The following is a 21125-nucleotide window of genomic DNA, read 5'->3' on the forward strand; positions in this document are numbered from 1 at the left end:
TTAAATATATCCCAAAAAGAAATCTTCAGGCCCAGACTGTTTCACTGGAAATTTCTACCAAATATTTAAAAAAAGAATTAATACCAATTCTATGTGATCTCTTCTAGAAAAAAGAAGAGCAGGGAACACTTCCCAAAACTCATTCTGTAAGGCCAGTATTACCCGATACCAAAATAAGAGTACAAAAAAAAAACTACAGACCAACATCCTTCATGAATATAGATGCAAAAATTTTTAATAATATTAACAAACAGAATTCAGCAATAAATGAAAAGAATTATACACCTCAACTAAATGAAGTTTATTCCAGGGATGCAAGGCTGGTTCAATATTTGAAAATCAATCAGTATGATCCATATTAGCAGGTTAAAAAAAAAAAATCACATGACCATATCAATTGATGCAGAAAAAGTATTTGACAAAATCTAACACCTATTCATGATTTAAAAAAAAAAAAGTCAGAAAACTAGAAATGGAGGGAACTTCCTCAATTTACTGTAGAACATCCTCATAAACCTACAGCTAATATCATACATAATGTAGAAAAACTGAATGCATTCCCCCTAAAATCAGGAATAAGGCAAGGATGCCTGCTCTCACCACTGCTATTCAACATAATATTAGAAATTCCAACCTGGGCAAGGAAACAGGTGCCACACAGACTGGAAAGGAAGAAGTAAAACTCTCCCTATTTGTAAATGACATGGTTGTCTATGTAGTATATCCCAGAGAAGTACAAAAAAATACTTCTAGAACCAGTAAGTGAGCTTAGTAAGTTCATAAGCTACAAGATCAACAAACAAAAATCAATAAACTTGGGGAAATTGAAATTTAAAATACAATACCATAGACAAAGATTCAAAAAAAAAAAGAAATACCTAATAGTAAATCTAATAAAACATGAACAAGATTTTTATATTGAAACTACAAAATGCTGGTGAAAAGATCAAAGAGCATCTAAATAGAGACAGTCCATTCGTTGATTAGAAAACTCAACATAATAAAGATGTCAATTCTCCCCCAATAAACCTGATACAAAAGTTTAAAACAATTTCTATCAAAATCTATCAAGACTTTGTTGTAGATTTAAACACTTCATATGGAAAGGAAATGGAATGAGAACAGTTAAGGGAATTCTGAAAAGGAAGAATAAAGTGGGGGATCAGTCAATCCAATCTCAAGACTTTTTATACAGCTACAGTAATCAAGTCTGTGTGGTGTCAGAGGAAGAAAAACACATAGATCAATGGGACTGAACAGAGAACCGAGAAACAGACACACAAATACAGCCAACTGATTTTTAAAAGAGATGCAAAAGCAATTCCAGAAAGGACTAAAAGTCTTTTCAACAAATTGTAGTAAAACAATCAGACATCCATATTCAAAAAAATGAAACTTAACTTAACCCTAACACCTTACAAAAAATTAACTCACAATGGAAAACACTTAAGTGTAAACCCTGGGACTATAAAACTTTCAGAAAATAGCACAGGAGAAAACCTTAGGAAACCTCGTCTGGTGAAGTGTGAAACATGACAATAAAAGCACAAACCATAAAAACTGAGAAACTGGACTGCATGAAAATTAAAACTGAAAGGCATTGTTAAGAGAATAAAAATACATGCTACAGAACACATATCTGACAAAGCGTTCCTATTTCAAACATATATATAACAACTTCAAAACTCAATGTTAAAAAAAATAATTAGAAAACAAGCAAAAGACATAAGGACATTTTACTGAACAGGATATATGATGTCAAATAAGCACACAAAAAATAGCAATATCATACCTATTAGGGAAACACAAATTAAGATCAGAATGAAATATCACTACACACCTGTTTAACAGCTAAAATAAAAAAACAGTGATGCCACTTAATGCTGGGGAGGATGCAGAGAAACTGGATTACTCATCAGTGAAATGGTAGAGTCATTCTGGAAAGTAGTTTGCTAGCTTTTCAAAAAACTAACCTTGATTTTACCATACAAAAGACCCAGTAATTCCATTCTGGAGCATTTTTTCCCAGAGAAATAAAACCTTATGTTTCTACAAAAACCTGTACATGATGAGTGTTCACAGTGGGTTTACTGGTAATAGTCAGAACTCTGAAACAACCCCAACAGATAAATGCTCCTAAATACTTAATGAGGTACACATGCAACAATCTGGATGGCTCTAAAGGGCACTGTGCTAAGTGAAAAATACCAAACTCAAAAAGATCACATGCTGTATGACCCAATTTATATAACATTGTGGAAATGACAAAATTATATAGACAGAGAACAAATCAGTGGTTGACAGGAGTTAGGAAAGGGGAAGGAAGATGTGACTACGTAAGGGTGTAGAAGGAAGATTTTGTGAACAGTTTTATAGCTTGACTGAGGGGCTGATTACACAAATCTACACATATGATAAAATGACACAAAACCAAACATAAACACTGTGCCAATTTCAAATTCCGGGTTTTGATTTTATCTAACATGTAACAACTGGGGAGCTGGGTGAAGAGTACATGAGATCTCTACGTATTATTTTTGCAACTTCCTATAAATCTTTAATTATTTCAAAATTAAAAGTTAAAAAAACAAAACAAAACAGAAGTACCTCCCACAACAGAGACTTCTATATGTAGCACTGAACACTTGGCACTTCTAACTAGGATACCCCCAAGGTATTTGGTATGTGATTTTTTTAAGGTTTTGTTTTTTCCAAATAAAAGAAGCATTTTTTCTGATTATAAAGAGAATTCAATTTGAATTCTCATTTATTAAGTATAAACCATAAATCATCAATATCATATTACCAAAACAACTGTCATTAACATGAATCATTTTCAGGTCTATCTTTAAAACAAAATGTGAACATGAAGATTATAAATTTTATGAAAGAAAACAATAATCTGTTTTAAAAAAAAGTTTAAGGAAGAAAAGGGTTGAGTACGTTTCTAATTTCTCTGATAGTGGCTCGAGGTTCTTTTTTATTTTTTAAAAAGGATGGTAGCACAGAGACCCCAATTTCCCTTCACTTGGATTCCAAAATGCCAAGATTCGCTCCCTACCTCGGGGGTTGGTGCGGCATAGGCTGTATAAGGAGGTGGGGAAGAAGCCACAGCTGTCTCATCATACAGGACTTCTGAGCCAACGTAAGCCTATGAGAGGAGAGAGAGAATGAAAGAGAGTTGTCACAAAGCAACTACAGGCTCTTAGGGTTCTATGCATATATATCCTTTTTATTCAGCAAATTCTTAAAAATTAGAAAGCAAATAAAACAGCTCTGTAAGAAGCAGTGAACAGGAGTACCTCCCCACCACTCCCTTTCAATCCTGGACTCTGGTACCCTTTGAAATTGGGAGGAGGGGGTCCTCTTCAGCCATCTGCAAGAGGTAACAACAGAGCCCTCACTACCCAAGGAGACCAGAGTCTCCCATCACCCAGGCCTTTTCAAAGGTGATGTGCCACCCTCAACAACCCTTTTGTTAAATAAAAATCCTACAGTCTGAAATGTAGCAGTCAGAGATTGTTCTACACACAGCCTGCTTCTTGCATTAAAAAAAAAAAAATCCTTCATTAAATTACTTCCCAGTGGAAAAGAAAAATCAATGCACTCTTAAAAAAAAAATTCCATACAAAGAATCATTTTAGGATCCAAAAATGCTTGTTTCACAAGGCTGAGATGCTATATATAGAAAGGACTCTGTGGTCCTTTTTGAGCCATCCCTGTAAATCACAGAACTCAAAGCGTTGAGAAACTTTCTGAGATACAGACATTTCTGGAAGGTAACACTGAAACCAGTGCTGCCTATATTCAGAGGACTCCTTCTGCTTTAAAAGGTTTGGCAAAATCCAGCTTGCTCTAATATCAGTGAAAGGAGCCTCCCCTAGCTATGACTACTCAGCCATGGCTGGATGGCCAAGAGACCCATCCCCATTTCCCTTTACTAATCCCCTACTCTTCCATTTCTTACAGCAAGACTAGGTGAAAACATTACTGGTGATTGCCCTTAGCAACTTACTGTGTTTGTCCTGGAATCCTGGAGTGTAAATTTCCAGGCCCTGAAAAGAAGAAAAAGAGATGTTTTATTTAAGGTAATCCAACATCTATTTCAATGATTCTCAAACCTGTGTTGGCATCAAAATTTCTGAAAAAGCTTGTTTCAAGAACAGGTCTTCAGCCCTCACCCCAAGACCTATTCAATCAAAGCATTTGAAACATGCACATGAAATAAATATGCAAAAAATATATATCTATGGTACATACACTACATAATATTTAAAGCATAATCTATGACTATACAGTTTTTGCTTTACTCTTTAGGAAGTATAAAATGCACCATGCTTACTATACTGCAATTTGCTTCATCAATTCATGTCACACACACAGATCTGCATTTGTTTTTAATGGCTACATAATGTTCCATGATGTGAGGTTTAGACTGTCAGCGATTTTTTTGTAATTGAAAATAATGCTGGTATTTTTTTCCCAGCTTGAGAAACTGACAGATAACATGTAAGTTTAAGGTATATAATGTGGTGATCTGATATATATGTATCACAGTAAGATTAATACCTTCATTCCCTCACATAACTGCTTTTTTTATTTTTTCTGGTGATAACATTTAAAATCACTCCCTTAATTTGTTCAAGTATATAATAAAGTATTTGTTAATTATAATCACCATACTATATAATTAGATGCCCAACTTATTCATCACATAAAGTTTGTACCCTTCAACAAACATCTCCTGATTTCCCCCAACCACCAGCCCTGGGAAACCACCATTCATTCTACTATTTCTAGGAATCTGGCTTTTTTAGATTCTACCAGTAAGTGAGACCATATAGTATTTGTCTTTCTCTGTTTGACTTATTTCACTTAGCACAATGCCCTCAAGGTCCATCCATGATGTTGCAAAAGGGAGGATTTTCTTCTTTTTTTCATGACTGAATAATATTCTGTGTGTGTGTCCCATTTTCTTTAACCATTCATCCATCAACAACTGCTTAGGTTGTTTCATGTTTTGGATACTGTGAATAATGCTGCATTGAACATGTGGGTGCAAGTATCTCTTCAAGATAATGATTTCATTTCCTTCAAGACATATATCCAGAGAGGGACTGCCAGATCACATGCTGGTTCTACTTTTAGTTCTTTGAGGAACACCATAATATATCCATAGTGGCTTGTACCAATTGACATTCCTGCCAACAATGCACAGGGTTCCCTTATCCCTACATCCTCACCAACACTTATCTTCTGTCTTTTTGGTAACAGCCATTCTAGGAAGTGTGAGGTAATCTCATTATATTTTTGATTTGCATCCCTGGTGATTAGTGCTGTTGAGCATCTTTTCCTTTTGGCCATTTGTATATCTTTGGAAAAATATTCAAGTCCTTTGCCCATTATAAAATAAACCTGTGGGATTTTTTTGCTATGAAGCTGTATAAGCTCCTTATATATTTTGGATACTAAGCCATTATCATGTAGATGGTTTACAAATATTTTCTCCCAGGGGCACCTGGGTTGCTCAGTCGGTTCAGGTCATGATCTCAGGGTCCTGGGGTTGAGTCCTGTGTCGGGCTCCCTGCTCAGTCAGTGGGGAGTCCGCTTCTCCCGCTCCCTCTGCTCCCCCCAACTCATGCTCTCTCTCTCTCTCTCAGATAAATAAAATCTTTTTTTTTTAAAGATTTTATTTATTTATTTGACAGAGAGAGAGAGATAGCTAGAGCAGGAGCACAAGCAGGGCGAGTGGGAGAGGGAGAAGCAGGCTTCCCGCGGAGCAGGGAGTCCGATGCGGGGCTCGATCCCAGGACCCTGGGATCATGACCTGAGCCAAAGGCAGACGCTTAACGACTGAGACACCCAGGTGCCCCTCAGATAAATAAAATCTTAAAAATATTTTTTTTCTCCCATTCCATGCCTTTTCATTTTTCTGATTGTTTCTTTTGCTCTGCAGAAGCTTTACAATTTGATGTGGTGCCATGTGTTTACTTTTGCCTTTGCTGCCTATGCTTTTGGTGTTATATCCAAAAAAAATCACTGCCAAGACCAATGTTAAAGAGCTTTTTCCCAAAACTACCATTTTCTTACACCATAAACAAAAATAAACTCAAAATGGATTAAGGACCTAAATCTGAGACCTAAAACCAAAAAATCCTAGAAGAGAGCACAGACAGTAATTTCTCTGACATAAGCCATAGCAACTTCTTTCTTGATATCTCCTGAGACAAGGGAAACAAAAGTAAAAATAAACTACTGGATCTACATCAAAGTAAAAAGCTTCCCCGCAACAAAGGAAACAACCAACAAAACTAAAAGACAACCTACAGAATGGGAGAAGGTATTTGCAAATGGCATATCTGATAAAGGTTAATCTCCACCGAAGGGGTACGTGCACCCCGATGTTTATAGCAGCAATGTCCACAATAGCCAAACTGTAGAAAGAGCCAAGATGTCCATCGACAGATGAATGGATAAAGAAGATGTGGTGTGTGTGTATATATATATGTGTGTGTATATATATATATATGTGTGTGTATATATATATGTGTATATATATATATGTGTGTGTGTGTGTATATATACACACACACACACACACACACACACACACACACACACACACACACACACAATGGAATATTATGCAGCCATCAAAAGGCATGAGAGCTTGCCATTTGCGACAATGTGGATGGAACTGGAGGGTGTTAAGCTGAACGAAATAAGTAAATCAGAGAAAGACATGTATTATATGACCTCACTGATATGAGGAGTTCTTAATCTCAGGAAACAAACTGAGGGTTGCTGGAGTGGGGGCGGTGGGAGGGATGGGGTGGCTGGGTGATAGATATTGGGGAGGGTATGTGCTATGGTCAGCGCTGTGAATTGTGCAAGACTCCTGAATCACAGATCTGTACCTCTGAAACAAATAATGCAATATATGTTAAGAAAAAAAAAAAAGAAGATAGCAGGAGGGGAAGAATAAATGGGGGAAATCAGAGGGGGAGACGAACCATGAGAGATGATGGACTCTGAAGAACAAACTGAGGGTTCTAGAGGGGAGAGGGGTGGGGGGATGGGTTAGCCTGGTGATGGGTATTAAAGAGGGCACATTCTACGTGGAGCACTGGGTGTTATGCACAAACAATGAATCATGGAACACTACATCAAAAACTAATGATGTAATGTATGGTGATTAACATAACAATAAAATTTAAAGAAAAAATAAATAAAAAATTAAAAATGAAGTGCAAAAAAAAAAAAGGTTAGTATCCAAAATATATAAAGAACTTCTAAAACTCAACACCCAAAAACCAAATCCAATTAAAATAGGGCAGAAGACACGAATAGACATTTCTCCAAGGAGACAGCCAGATGGCCAACAGACACATGAACTCAACATCACTCATCATCAAGGAAATGCAAATCAAAACCACAGTGAGAATCACCTCACACCTGTCAGAATGGCTAAAATCAACAACAAAAGAAACAAGTGTTAGCAAAGATGTAGAGAAAAAGGAACCCTCTTGCACTTGTAGGTGGGAATGTGAACTGGTGCAGCCACTTTGGAAAACAGTATGGAGGCTCCTCAAAAAATTAAAAATGGAATTACCCTATGACCCAGCAATCACACTCCTGAATACTTACCCAAAGAATATGAAAACACTAATTTGGAGAGCTATACACATCCCTATGTTTACTGCAGCATTATTCACAGTGGCCACACAGCAGCCCAAGAGTCCATCAATAGATGAATGGATAAAGAAGTGGTGTGTGTGTGTACATATGTGTATATGTATACATATGTGTGTATGTATATGTATACAGACATATGTATGTATACACACACACACATACACACACACACACACACACACACAATGGAATACTATCAGCCATAAAGAACAGAATCTTTCCATTTGCAACAACATGAATGGAGCTAGAGAGTATTATGCTAAGCGAAATAAGCCAGAGAAAGACAAATAACCCTATGATTTCACTCATTTGTGGAATCTGAGAAACAAAAGAAATGAACAAAGGAAAAAAGAGACAGACAAACACAAACCAAATAGGAGAGTCTCAACTATGGAGAACAAATGGATGGTTGCTAGAGGGGAGGTGAGTGGGAGGGACAGGTGACATTGGTGAAGAGGATTAACAGTACAACTTGTCACAATACACACTGTATAATGGACAGAATTGTTGGATCACTGTATTGTACACCTGAAATTGATGTAGCACTGTATGTTAATGTACAAGAATTAAAAAAAAAAAAAAGACAAAGACCTTTTTCCCTATGCCTTCTAGTAGTTTAACAGTTTAAGGTCTTACATTTAAGTTTTTAATCCACTTTGAATTAACCTGTGTGAGTAGTCTAAGATAGCATTCTCATTTCATTCTTTTGCATATCATCCAGTTTTCCCAGCACCATTTATTGAAGAGACTATCCTTTCCCATTGAGTATCCTTTGCTCCCTCATCAAATATTATTAACCTGACTGGCTCAGTCAGAAGAGCACACGCCTCTTGATCTCAGGGTCATGAGTTTGAGCCACAAAGAGATTACTTAAATAAATAAAAAATAAACTTTATGGGGCACCTGGGTGGCTCAGTCAGTTAAGTGTCTGCCTTCAGCTCAGGTCATGATCCTGGGGTCCTGGGATTGAGCCCCACATCCGGCTCCCTGCTCAGTGGAGAGCCTGCTTCTCCCTCTCCCTCTGCCTGCCACTCTGCCTACTTGTGCTCTCTCTCTCTCTGTCAAATAAATTAAATCTTTAAAAAAAATAGAATAAAAAATAAACTTTAAAAATATGTATTATTGACTACATACATGTGGCTTTATTTCTGGACTCCTAATCTGTTCCATTTGTCTATGTGTCTATGTGTATCCCAATACCACAGTTTTGATTACTATAGTTTTGCAATAAAGTTTGAAATCCGGAATTGTGATGTCTCCAGACTTGTTCTTTGGCTATTCAAGGTCTTTTGTGGTTCCCCTTGAGTTTTAGGATTGCTCTTTTTATTTGAAAAATGCCACTGAAACTGAAAGGAACTACAATGAATTTACAGATGGTTTTGGGTAGTATGAACATTCTAATGATATTAATTCTTCCAATCCATGAACACAGGGTATCTTTCCATTTGTCTGTGTCATCTTCAATTTCTTTCATCAGTGTCTTTTTTTTTTTTTAAGATTTTATTTATTCATGAGAGATGGGGCGGGGGAGAGAGAGAGAGAAGCAGAGGGAGAAGCAGGCTCCCAAGGAGCAGGGAGCCCAATGCGGGACTCGTTCCCAGGACCCCGGGATCATGACCTGAGCCGAAGGCAGATGCTTAACCATCTGAGCCACCCAGGCGCCCTCTTTCATCAGTGTCTTATAATTTTCAGTGAACAGATCTTTCATCTCCTTGGTTAAATTTATTTTCTTTTTTTAGGCATTTTATTATTTTTAATGCTATTACAAATGGGATTTTCTTTTTCAGAACTTTTGTTAGTATAAAGAAATGCAACTGATGTTTGTATGTTGGGTTTCTATCCTATAATTTTACTGAACTCATTTATTAGATCTAACAATTTTTTGGTGGAGTCCTTAGGGTTTCCTTTTTTTTTAAAGATTGTATTTATTTGTCAGAGAGAGAGCGAGCAGAAGCAGGGGGAGCAGCAGGCAGAGGGAGAAGCAGGCTCTCCGCTGAGCAAGGAGCCTGATACGGGACTCAATTCCAGGACCCTGGCTGGGATCATGAGCTGAGCTGAAGGCAAACACTTAACCGACTGAGCCACTCAGGCATTCCTCTTTAGGGTTTTCTATATAGAAGATCAAATCATCCATAAACAGAGACAACTTCACTTCTTCCTTTCCAATTTAAATGCCTTTTATTTTTCTTTCCTGCCTAACTACTTTGGCTAAGACTTCCTGTGTACTGAATAGAAGTAGTAAGAGTGGGCAATCCTTGTCTTATTCCTGATCTTGGTGGGAAAGCTTCCAACCTGTCACTGTTGAATATTTTAGCTGTGGGTTGGTCATACATGAGAACTATGCTATTATTAAAACAGACATCCTTATTACCTTTGTACCCTTATGTAAACATTTCTATAGGACAAATTCCAAAGAGTGAAACTGCTAGGTCAAGAAATATAAACATATTTCAGTGGACACTGCTAAATGACTCTGGGAAAAGTTGTAACAAATTCTATTCCTACTAACTGCCCATATATGGTCACAAAAACTAGATACCTAAATCTTAAATCTCACAAATTTTGTTCTCCCTCCCTCATCCCCTCACCTTTCTTAATGACTCTAACCTTCTGCTCTTTTCTACACCAGTTCCTTTTCTGTTTTGTCATTTCACTACCTCCTGGAGTTAAAAACCTTGCTAAGTTATTTTCAAGCTAAGCTACTTTCAAACATTCTGGTTTTCTAATGGATGCAATCAAGTTACAAAAATCCCCCAACAGATTTATAAGCAGTTCACTACCAACATTCATTTTGCTAAAGGGTATCGTATTGGATTGTTCATATATTGTATCTGGATTTAATATTGTCAGGTAGGAGAGTCTATTATGGACTTTGGCCTAATTCAGTTCTAGTATTTCAGAAAGTTTTTCTTGCACTGAATTTCTAACTACCTTCTTGGGTTCTGTACCTTGCAGACAACTGATCAAAAATCTTCCTGATAAACTCTTTCAGTCTTTCTAACATAATTCTGATCTTTTCTCTAAATTCTTTAATCTTTTCCCCCTGCTTTCTCTGAGAGTACGCTCAAGTCTTTCCTTCATGTCAGTGATTCATTTTTTAGTTGGGCTTGTACGCCAGGGAAGGGAGCCAAGATTTAAATTAGATTACAAAATGAATGGCAGATATACCCTATGACGGACCTTCTTGGCTACACAGATGCTAAAGGGCACAGAAGAAACATGAATTCCCTCTCTCGTGCAGTTTATATTTTAAAATAAAAAGAGACAAACAAGGTAAACAAATAGCTAATTAGATTGTAAGTATGTGTGTCTATGTATGATGCAAGAGGGGGGTTATAATTTTAAATATGGTAGCCAGGAAAGCATTCTTGGAAAACTCGATTCTGTTTTGTGGGTTTTATTTTCCTACAGATGAGGAGCTTTTTCTGAGGCTTATTGCATTTTCCTTCTTATTTTTCCTTTACGGTATATTTGGCACACCATTTCTTTGCATCCTGCTCATGTTTAACATAGGAAATGATACCTAAAAATTCTATTTGCTCTCATATAGTATGTGTTATTTCTTCTTGACACCCTTCCTACTTAACCTGACATCTATTGGTAGCCCTACCTCACTCCACCCCAGCAACAGACTAGGTGTTACCCTCAATCATTTTTCTATAATCAAAGAGACTAATGGTGAGAGAAAAGAAAATTTCTTGTGGCAGTAAGTCCTTTCGGAAAAATCTGGCTTCTACACTCTTCTGAGCATATTCTTTTGAATGTCTCATGCTAGGACTTACTTCATCAGCCACAGAATTATTCTACTCCTGTGAGCTTTGAAGTCTTCCAGTGGCTCTGGAATGACAAATCCTGGTGGGAACCTTCTACTCTCCACTGAGGTCCAAAGGATATCATATTCTCAAGGGTTTTTCCTTAGCTTTCCCAAAAGTACCTTACTCCTTTAGTCAACATCCTTCCAGACTGCAGAGTATTACTGAAAATTTGCAAGACTTAAGTTAACTCCTCTTGTTACTACTTCTGGGAGTTGGAGGTAAAAACAATGAAACATCTCAACAAAATCTTCTATTTCTTTCTTTGGCCATCACTCTTTGTAGTTGGTGCTTAAAGCTGAACTTCTTTATTTGGCTGTTACTGCTAAAAGGTTTCCCCTTCATTTCACCATTTGTACTCAAAGGTCTCAGTTATAGGTTGAATTCTGTCCTCTGCCAAAAAATAAGTTGAGGGTGCCTGGGTGGCTCAGTTGGTTAAGCGACTGCTTTCGGCTCAGGTCATGATCCTGGAGTCTCAGGATCGAGTCCCGCATCAGGCTCCCTGCTCAGCAGGGAGTCTGCTTCTCCCTCTGACCCTTCCCCCTCTCATGTGCTCTCTCTCTCTCTCATTCTCTCTCTCTCAAATAAATAAATAAATAAATAAAATCTTTAAAAAAAAAAAGTTGAAGTCCTAATCCCCGGTACATTTGACTTATTTAGAAATAAGGTTTTGGGGCACCTGGGTGGCGCGGTCAGTTAAGTGTTCAGCTCAGGTTGTGATCTCAGGGTCATGAGATCAACTCCACATAGGGCCCTGTGCTCAGCACGGAGTCTGCTTAAGACACTCTCTCCCTCTCCCCCTTCCCAGGCACATGGTGCTCTCTCTCTAAAATAAATAAATAAATCTTAAAGAAAAGGGAAGAAAAAGAAAGGAAGGAAGGAAGGTATGTTGGTCGGTCTTTACAGATGGACTCAAGATGAGGTCATACTGAATTAATGCGGATCCTTACTCTAATACAGTTGGTGTCCTTATAAAAGAACATCTGGATACAGACACACAGGGAGAATGTCTTGTTACAACAGAGGCAGAGATTGGACTGACACAGTGGCAAGCCAAAGAACGCCAAGGATCAATGGCCACAACCCAAACTAGGAAAAGGCAAGGAAGGATTCTACTCAGGAGTCTCAGAGGGAGCAAGGCTCTGCTGATACGCTGAGCTCAGACTCCTAGCTTCCAGAACTGTGAGAGAAAACATTTGTTGTTTTAAGGCACCCAGTTTGTGGTAGCTGTGGGAAACTAACAGTCTCCTGAAACTAAGAGTCCCCTATTCTTTACTTTTTTACCTTTCTGAGTCATTTTATTTCAAGTGTGTTTCTTGTTGACAGACTATATAGTTAGACTTTGCATTTTTTACCCAATCTCAGATCTTATTCTTTTTAGGGGAATTTAACCAGTTCACATTTATGAGACCATAAACATCGTTGGTCTAATTACTGCTAGTTCCAGATATTTTTGCCACTACTTAAAAAAACATTCCATGTAACACCTCAGTGTATAGTAGAACAGAGCAGTTAAGAACAAAGGTCTCTGGAGACAAAGGTTCAAATCCTGAGTCTAGTCTATTAGCTCTAAAATCTTGGGAAGTGTGGTAGGCAGAATGATGTCTACATCCTAATCCCGAAAACCTGTGAATGTTAACTCACAGGGCAAAAGGGACTCTACGGCTGTAATTAAGGTTAAGAACCTTGAGATGGGGAGACTACCCTGGATTATCCAGGTTGGCCCAAACTATTCATTAAGTGCTTAAAAGCATATAACCTTCCCCACCTGCAGAGAACCAAAAAGATGACCACAAGAAAAGGGTATGGCCCAGAAGCCAAAAAACCAGGAAGCCTTTAGAAACTTAAAAGACAAGCAGACTCTCCCCTAGAGCCTGCCAATACTATAAGACCCAGTGTTGGACTCCTGACCTTCAGAAATGCAATCATAAATTTGTATTGTTTGAGGCCACTAAGCTCAGGGTAATTTATTATAGGAACATTAAAAAAGTGATATGGGGGGTGCCTCGGTGGCTCAGTTGGTTAAGCGTCTGCCTTTGACTCAGGTCATGATCTCAGGGTCCTGGGATCAAGCCCTGCATCAGGCTCCCCGCTCAGCAGGCAGGAAGGCTGCTTCTCCCTCACCCTCTGCCGCTCCACCTACTTGAGCTCTTTCTCTCTCCTTCTGTCAAATAAATAAAATCTTTAAAAAAAGAAAAAAAGTGATACAGGAAGCTACTAGCTTCTTTTAACAAGAACAGCACCTACCTTATAAGATACGTTGAGGATTAAATAACATATATAAAGCAGTTAGCATAGTGCCCAGTGCCAAGTAAGTGTTCAATATACATGTTTATATTGTTAAGTAGTAATAACATAAGTCCAGTTTATTAAAAAGTAGCAAACTGGCTTTACGTGTGGTCATTTCTCCATCAGTCTATAGGAAAGCTATATCTCTTCCAGAAAGTATCATTTAAGATTCACTGATATGAATCAGAAGAGTGTAAAAAAGCAGCTATATATGGGATTTAAAATTAATTCTGTGAGTTTAGCATGGAATAAATGTTTATATTTAAAATGAACATATAGGTGAAATGCAGAGCAGGCACTCTGACAAACTGGTCTGGATTGTATGAAAATAGTCACCTACATATAAATATTTTAATATAAATGAATATTACTATAATCTGTTAGTGAATTCTTACAATGTCCAGAGTTAACTCATAAGAGTGGTACAGAGTGGCCAAGAAAAAAAAAAAAAATTCTTCCCCCCAAATTCTTTTTTTTTTTGAGAGAGAGAGAGAGGAGTGTGCGTGTGCTTGTGCGGGGGTGGGGTGGGGGGGGAGAGAGAGAGTGAGAGAGAGAGAGAGAGAGAGAGAGAGAGAATCTTAAGCAGGCTCCACACCCAACGTGGAGCCCAACGCAGGGCTCAATCTCATGACCCTGAGATCATGACCTGAGCTGAAATCAAGAGTCTGATGCTTAACCGATGGAGCCACCTAGGCACCCCCTCATCCCCAAATTGTATTTAATCAGTGTTTTCAAGATTCTGATCCAACTTCACTGCCAATGTCAACAGGCGGAGAACTGATAAAGCTGGGTTTTCTTCCCTGCGGCTCTGCATCTCTTCAGAGATGGCAGATGGAGCAAGAACCACCAAAGGAAGGAAAAGACTACGTAATAGAGATGTCAGTGCTTTTTTAAAAGCTCTTTACATAAAAAGAACAAGATTTAAGAACCCATTCAACTACGCCCATTACCCAATGTACATCTAGTAATGAAAAAGTGCAAAGTGGCTATATACTAACACTTTGTCATTCCCACTATAATGGGATCTCACCTGCACAGCTCTGGAGAAGCAGAAACTAGGACGAGAGTTATTAGGCATGGAATAAGGCCCTGTTACATTTATTTCACACATCCTCTAAGGCACTTATTCTGCTGCCTGAAGGAAAACGCCATTCTCATTCTACTCCCTTCCTGATAACTGGAAATTAAAACACAACACTTTTTAAATTAAACACATAAAAACCCAAAACTTACAAACAATCATCTGTGCTTTCTGCACAAAGACTGATAGTTTTCCCATCTCGGCAAACAATCTGCAGCATACAGTCTTTTGGCTTCCCATCTGGAGGCTGAGTATCTGTGAAAAATAAGTAGAATAGGGCAATATTTATATAGTTCTTTTTAAAGGCTTTATTCTTACCTAACAGCTCAGATAAGCAAAGGACGAGTATTTCAGAACATTCCAATAACAAAACATCTTTGTCCTGCTCTACAGAACCAAGCACATGAATTACAACTAAACTTTCTGCAGGAGGGGCGCCTGGGTGGCTCGGTCGGTTAAGCATCTGCCTTCAGCCTGGGTCATGTTCTCAGGGTCCCGGGATGGAGCCCCACATCAGGCTCCCTGCTCAGTGGGGAGTCTGCTTCTCCCTCTAACCCTCCTCCCACTCGTGTGCTATCTCCTCCCTCTCTCAAATAAATCCTTAAATATAAATAAATACACAAACAAACTTCCTGCAGGAAGAACAAGCAGGCCTCTTCTAGAGGGCGATCCATATATGGAGATGTATAGAACAGCCCAGATATTAGAAGAATAAGCACAAACAATGAAAAGTGTTAATGAGCATCAGATAATAGAATATTTATTGTTTTTATTCACAGGAAATACTAAACTGGATCACTGCTTGAAAAGTGAAAATCATACTTTAAAGTAGCTCTGTGTACCAAGAAATAAGGTCTGTGATATTTGAGCCTGGTTTAGGTAGATATTTCAACAGCTAGTCCATGGACACTTGTGTTTCAAGAACTAACATGCAGGGGCAAGATGTTACAACAACAATGGTTACTACAAGCATATAGGCCATTTGTAACTCTTTAATTCAAAAACTATTATATAGGAGCAGCATGTTTCAAACATCAATGTTTACTAAAACAGACTCTATTCCAAACAGAAACAGAGCTAATAAACAGGGAAGTCTACATATGCCCTTAATAAGATATAGAAAAGTCTATACTTATTAAAAATGTATTCCTTTAGGGCGCCTGGGTGGCTCAGATGGTTAAGCGTCTGCCTTCAGCTCAGGTCATGATCCCAGGGTCCTGGGATTGAGTCCCGCATCAGGCTCCCTGCTCCTCGGGAGCCTGCTTCTCCCTCTGCCTCTCTCTCTCTCCCTGTCTCTCATGAATAAATAAATAAAATCTTAAAAAAAAATGTATTCCTTTAAAATGAATATAAGGAATAACTCAGGAAACCAAGGCATCATGGATTTTTAAGTAACTGACTGGTGGTGTAATCAATCAGATGCCTGTTTCTGAGCAACAAAACCTATACTACCTAGGATGGTTCCATCTTTCTTGGGGATCCCAGCACTCTGGTTATGCTCTACCACTTTCTCCATGACAGAGCAAGGAATGTGGGCTGCTGGGTCTGGTTCAGATGAGAAAATTAATCTGCCCCAATCATATGATTCATGATCCAAGTGTCTGGGCGCCCACTGTGTTTACCTCCCTTCTTTGATGAAAGATAAAACCCTTCTTTGGTCTGTCAATGAAAGCAAAATGAGTAAGGAAAATGATTCAACTCCCACCAAGAATGGGGAAGGGTAGAGGACAGAAGCTGGCCACAAGTGACTCACTTACCCCGACACTCGTGCCCGGTGCGGATATTGATGCAGTCCACTGGCATATGGACCTTATCCTCGACACTCTGCCGAGTTTGGTCATCATAATAGATCAGGTGACCATCTGACCACAGGTCAAACCAATTCTTCTTCCAGCGCTTCAAAATAGTACCTGAAAAAAATGGAAAGGTTGGCTTTGAGCCAAAAAAAGCAAGGACTTTATCCTCTAGCTCACAGGTAACTGAAACAAAGGAAACTTTCCTCTGGCCCCATAAGTACACACGCATACAGTTGCCCAGAGCACTACATCAAAATGGAGATGAAATCAGACTCCAATGGCACAAACACCCATGCTGTAAATGCACCTTACACTAAAGATACTAAGAATGCTCCCAACTTAATAGTCCAAAATTTTTTTTTTAAAGTTCAATAAAACCTTGATTTTGATAACAAGTGTTGGTGAGGATGTAGAGGAAAAAAGAACCCTCATGTTGGTGGGAATGTCAACTGGTACTGTTGGAAAACAGTATGGATGTTCCCCAAAAAATTAAGAACAGAAATACCATATGGTCCAATAATTCTACTACTATTTACCCAAAGACAACAAAAACACTAATTCAAAAACATATAGGCACCATGTTTATTGCAGCATTATTTACAATAGCCAAGATATGGAAGCAACCTAAGTTGCTAAGTGTCCATCAATAGACAGACGGATAAGGAAGATGTGATGGTTATATACAATGAAATATTATGCAGTCATAAAAAAGGATGAGACTGTGCCATTTGTGATGACATGGATGGACTGAGAAAGTATTATACTAAGTGAAATAAATCAGACTGAGAAAGACAAATACCATATTATTCCACTCAATGTGGAATCTAAAAAAAAAACAAATGAATAAACAAACATTAAAAGCAGAAACGACACATAAATACAGAGAACAAACTGATGGTTGCCAGATGGGAAAGGGATGGGAGGATGGGCAAAACAGAGGAAGGGTAGTGGGAGATAGAGGCTTCCAGTTATGAAGTAAGTCATGGGAATAAAAAGCACTGCATAAAGAATACAGTCAATGATACTGTAACAGTGATGTATGGAAGCAGATGGTAGCTACACTTGTGGTGAGCATAGCATAACAAGAGTTGTACACCTGAAACTAATGTAACATTATGTCAACTATATTCAAATAAAATTTTAAAAACCAAAAAAACCCCAAAATCCTTCATTTTAAGCTAATAAAACATTTAATATTTAATTTTCCATGTAGTATATCTACACTTTCCCAGGAGTATTTAACTTTGCTAAACTGATCAGAGAACACTGGACTGTGAAGTCTCTATATACAAAAAACATTAATACCTTCCTCTTTTGAAAAAAAATTTTTTTTTTTTTTTCTCGAAGAGCTTTCACATATATTCTTCTCTAACATTCACCTTCCCTTAAAGCCCATGGTGTGGGAGGGTCTCCCTGCTTCAAACAGACACAGAAGCAGGTTTGGACACTGGCTGTACCTACAGCCAGGACACTGACTCCCATCCTGTGTGCATCTGTCCCGCTACCTCATACGTCCCTATCAGTTTAAGGAATTCATCCTAACATTTGTAATCTTGGGACTAGGCACTTAACTTTATGAAACTCAAACTTCCCTATTAGCCAAAAAGGAAAACTAAAAGGCCAAGTCAGTCACCCCTGCTCCTTCCTCACACCCAGACACTACCTATTACATCCTTTGTTCCTGTAGATCCCACCCTTCTTGGCCATCGTGCACAAATCCCATTCCATGTACCTCTCCTTATGCTCTCATAGCCATTACTGGTGTGAACTAAATATGCACCATTATCAGCCCTCCAAATTTCTTTTACCACTATCAGATACCCTCCTTGCTAAGAGGGGCATCCACAGCAGTGTCCCAAACTGATAAGTAAGTGACATCAGCATCCACTTGATTGGCAGCCCGAGCTGTACAGAAACTAACAAATAGAGCCACCCAGACCATAGGTGGAATCACCGGATTAGGGAGTTCTACCCAAGTATCTCACCTGCCACCAAAGCCCTGACTGCAGATTCCCAAATTAGGCTGTCCTCCATAGTCCTAAGGGTCTGTGTGGCAATGGCAATAAAAGGAATCCTCCAGACAGCTTTGCATACATGTAACCACCTGTGTACCTCTGCTACCCAGTGAATATAATACAAGTCACCTCATCTTATTTTATTATGATTGATAGTTCTGATTTTTGCAAAGGAAAATGGAATAAGTCTTCTGAATATACACTTCAAGACTGCCATGGACCAGGACACCAGAAAAGTCTGTACAACTTATTTAAAAGACATCTATTTTGTGTACGTCATCACACTAGGCATTGACTGGGAGAGGGGACAAAAAGTCAAAATGGTCACTGTTCACTTATGTTGACAGAACATTTACATTGAGTCATGGTGAAGAAAGGAAAGCTTGTCCTCAAACAAGGATGCAGCAAAGCCTAAAGAGAAAACCAGAGGATATCCAAAGGGCCAGGAAAGGAAGGTACAGCCTCAAGGTCCAAACAAGGCTCTCTGCATCCCCTGACAATTTAGGGAAGGATGGGATCACAAAACCCAAAACAAAAAAACTTACACAAAGATTGGGGCTAGGCTACAATATGCCAGGACTTTCTTTTTAAAGCAACATTGCTCTATCTATTCTTAGAATACAGAACTGTCACAGACCTTGAAAGGACACCTGGTTCAGCTCCAGGTCTGGGAATGCAGAACTAGTGACAGGACAAATAAACTGAAGGCTTGTGTCCTGGTAGAAAGTGTGTCAATGCTGAAATGACACAGTACTGAATCTGAATACAGGTTTAACACCCACAGTGTTAAGTTACCTAATATCACTAAAACTCAATTTCTTCAACTAGAAACCAGGATAATGCAAACCTACCTCACAGAGCTGCTGTGATAAGTACATAATATATGTAAAATCCATGTAACAGGGTCACAAACAACCTTCATAAATAATGGTTTTTATAAACCATCTAAGGTATGCAGTCCATTCTTCACTGCTAGTCTCAATTTTAACTAAGTTCTGAAGGTATCCCCCCAACAGAAATTTGTATCTGAATAATAAACAGTATAAACTATAGCTCAGTTTTTTGCTAGAGTCATAAATGATATAGTAGTCACTTTTCCCTTAACTCTGATCTTTCTAGAAGGACAGCAGAATAATCTGTTGACTTTTTCTCTAATGAACAGAGTTGGTTATTCCTGCTTTAGAACACACCATGAACCTGGGGGCTCAGTTGGTTAAGCGTCTGCCTTTGGCCCAGGTCATGATCCCAGAATCCTGGGATCGAGTCCTGCATCAGGTTCCCTGCTCAGCAGGGAGTCTGTTTCTCCCTCTCCCTATGCCCATCCCCACTGCTCATGCGTTCTCTCTCTCTCTCATGCTCACACATTCTCTCTCTCTGCCTCTCTCAAATAAATAAAATCTTAAAAAAAAAACAAAACAAAACTGATTCTCTTCTGCAGAGTCCTTTTGGAGATCCAAAAGACTAGTTTTAGATAAACCCATTCCTTCAAGTCAAATCTTCATCTCTATACATTAAAGTCTCCAGTATTTCAGAATCTTAGTCACTGTTCAATCCCCAAATAAGACTGGTATTTCCCACAGAGACAGCAGTACCTCCATGCTAATATATCAGAGTTCAGCTTGGTTAGATTCAAGCAGGTACTCAGGTCAGCCATGAGTAATAGGGCACACTAGTGAGAAAAAGAGAAACCAGCAGGGACCACCACAATTCCCTGGTTTCTGTCAAGGCAGCAACTAAGAAGGAACTCTGGTAGGCAGAAACACAGTTCACAGAGCTCTAAAAATTTCCCAGAGGAAATCCAGAGCAAGCACATTAATAAGACTTTGACATTTGTTTTTAAACGTGATCTGTTTCAGCATAGAAATAAACATAAACCCTAAGGCAACACTAAACGCAGTCCAAGAGGCTCATGTTCTGTACTTACTCTGTCGCAGCAACCATCCACTCTTCACAAATGCCATTTTTCCACCTATAAAAGAAACAGCCAGGTTCAAAGTTATACCCTGAAAAGAGAATGGCCCATACAAGCTGTTTTTCACTCACAACAGTTCTGACACCAAACATGTGGGGTCTTTTCACATTAACAACCAATTCTCCAAATCTCAGGACAACAAATAGATGTCTACTGATTCAACTCTATTCTGACCTGGAATTAGCATCAGTTAAGGGTTCAGTTCCACAAGAGTGCTCCCACTTTAGAAACAAGTTCTGAGCCTCCAATATTTCTGACCTACAAATTGGGGGTTCCCACAACCTCTCCTCAAATTTGATAATTTTGCCAGAATGGCTCATAGAACTCAAGAAAGCATTTTACTTACCATGTCCTATTTCTTATAAAGCATACAACTCAGGAAAAGCCAGACGGAAGAGATGCACAGAGCAACATAAGTCTTTCAGGCCTTCTCTTGGCACACCTGCCCCCTCCCACCACCTCTAT

The 21125-nt window shown here is 38.7% G+C and overlaps 1 protein-coding gene across 3 annotated transcripts in view; it reads right to left on the reverse strand.

Moving 5' to 3' along the window:
• Positions 1 to 21125, reverse strand: part of PLEKHB2 (pleckstrin homology domain containing B2) — a 70133-nt gene that overhangs the window by 18866 nt on the left and 30142 nt on the right. For all 3 annotated transcript variants that reach the window (XM_028093650.1, XM_028093649.2, XM_028093648.2), the window contains exons 2-6: positions 20613 to 20657; positions 16635 to 16787; positions 15030 to 15132; positions 4016 to 4055; positions 3062 to 3151 (exon numbers count right to left, since the gene is read on the reverse strand). In XM_028093650.1, the coding sequence (XP_027949451.1) occupies positions 3062 to 3151; positions 4016 to 4055; positions 15030 to 15132; positions 16635 to 16787; positions 20613 to 20649 (423 nt within the window). In that variant the 5' untranslated portion in view covers positions 20650 to 20657. The remainder of the gene's footprint in view (positions 1 to 3061; positions 3152 to 4015; positions 4056 to 15029; positions 15133 to 16634; positions 16788 to 20612; positions 20658 to 21125) is intronic.

Source organism: Eumetopias jubatus, unplaced genomic scaffold (assembly GCF_037043125.1).
Source record: "Eumetopias jubatus isolate StellerSeaLion01/CBP00866 unplaced genomic scaffold, mEumJub1_p1.0 scaffold_3, whole genome shotgun sequence".
NCBI lineage: Eukaryota > Metazoa > Chordata > Mammalia > Carnivora > Otariidae > Eumetopias > Eumetopias jubatus.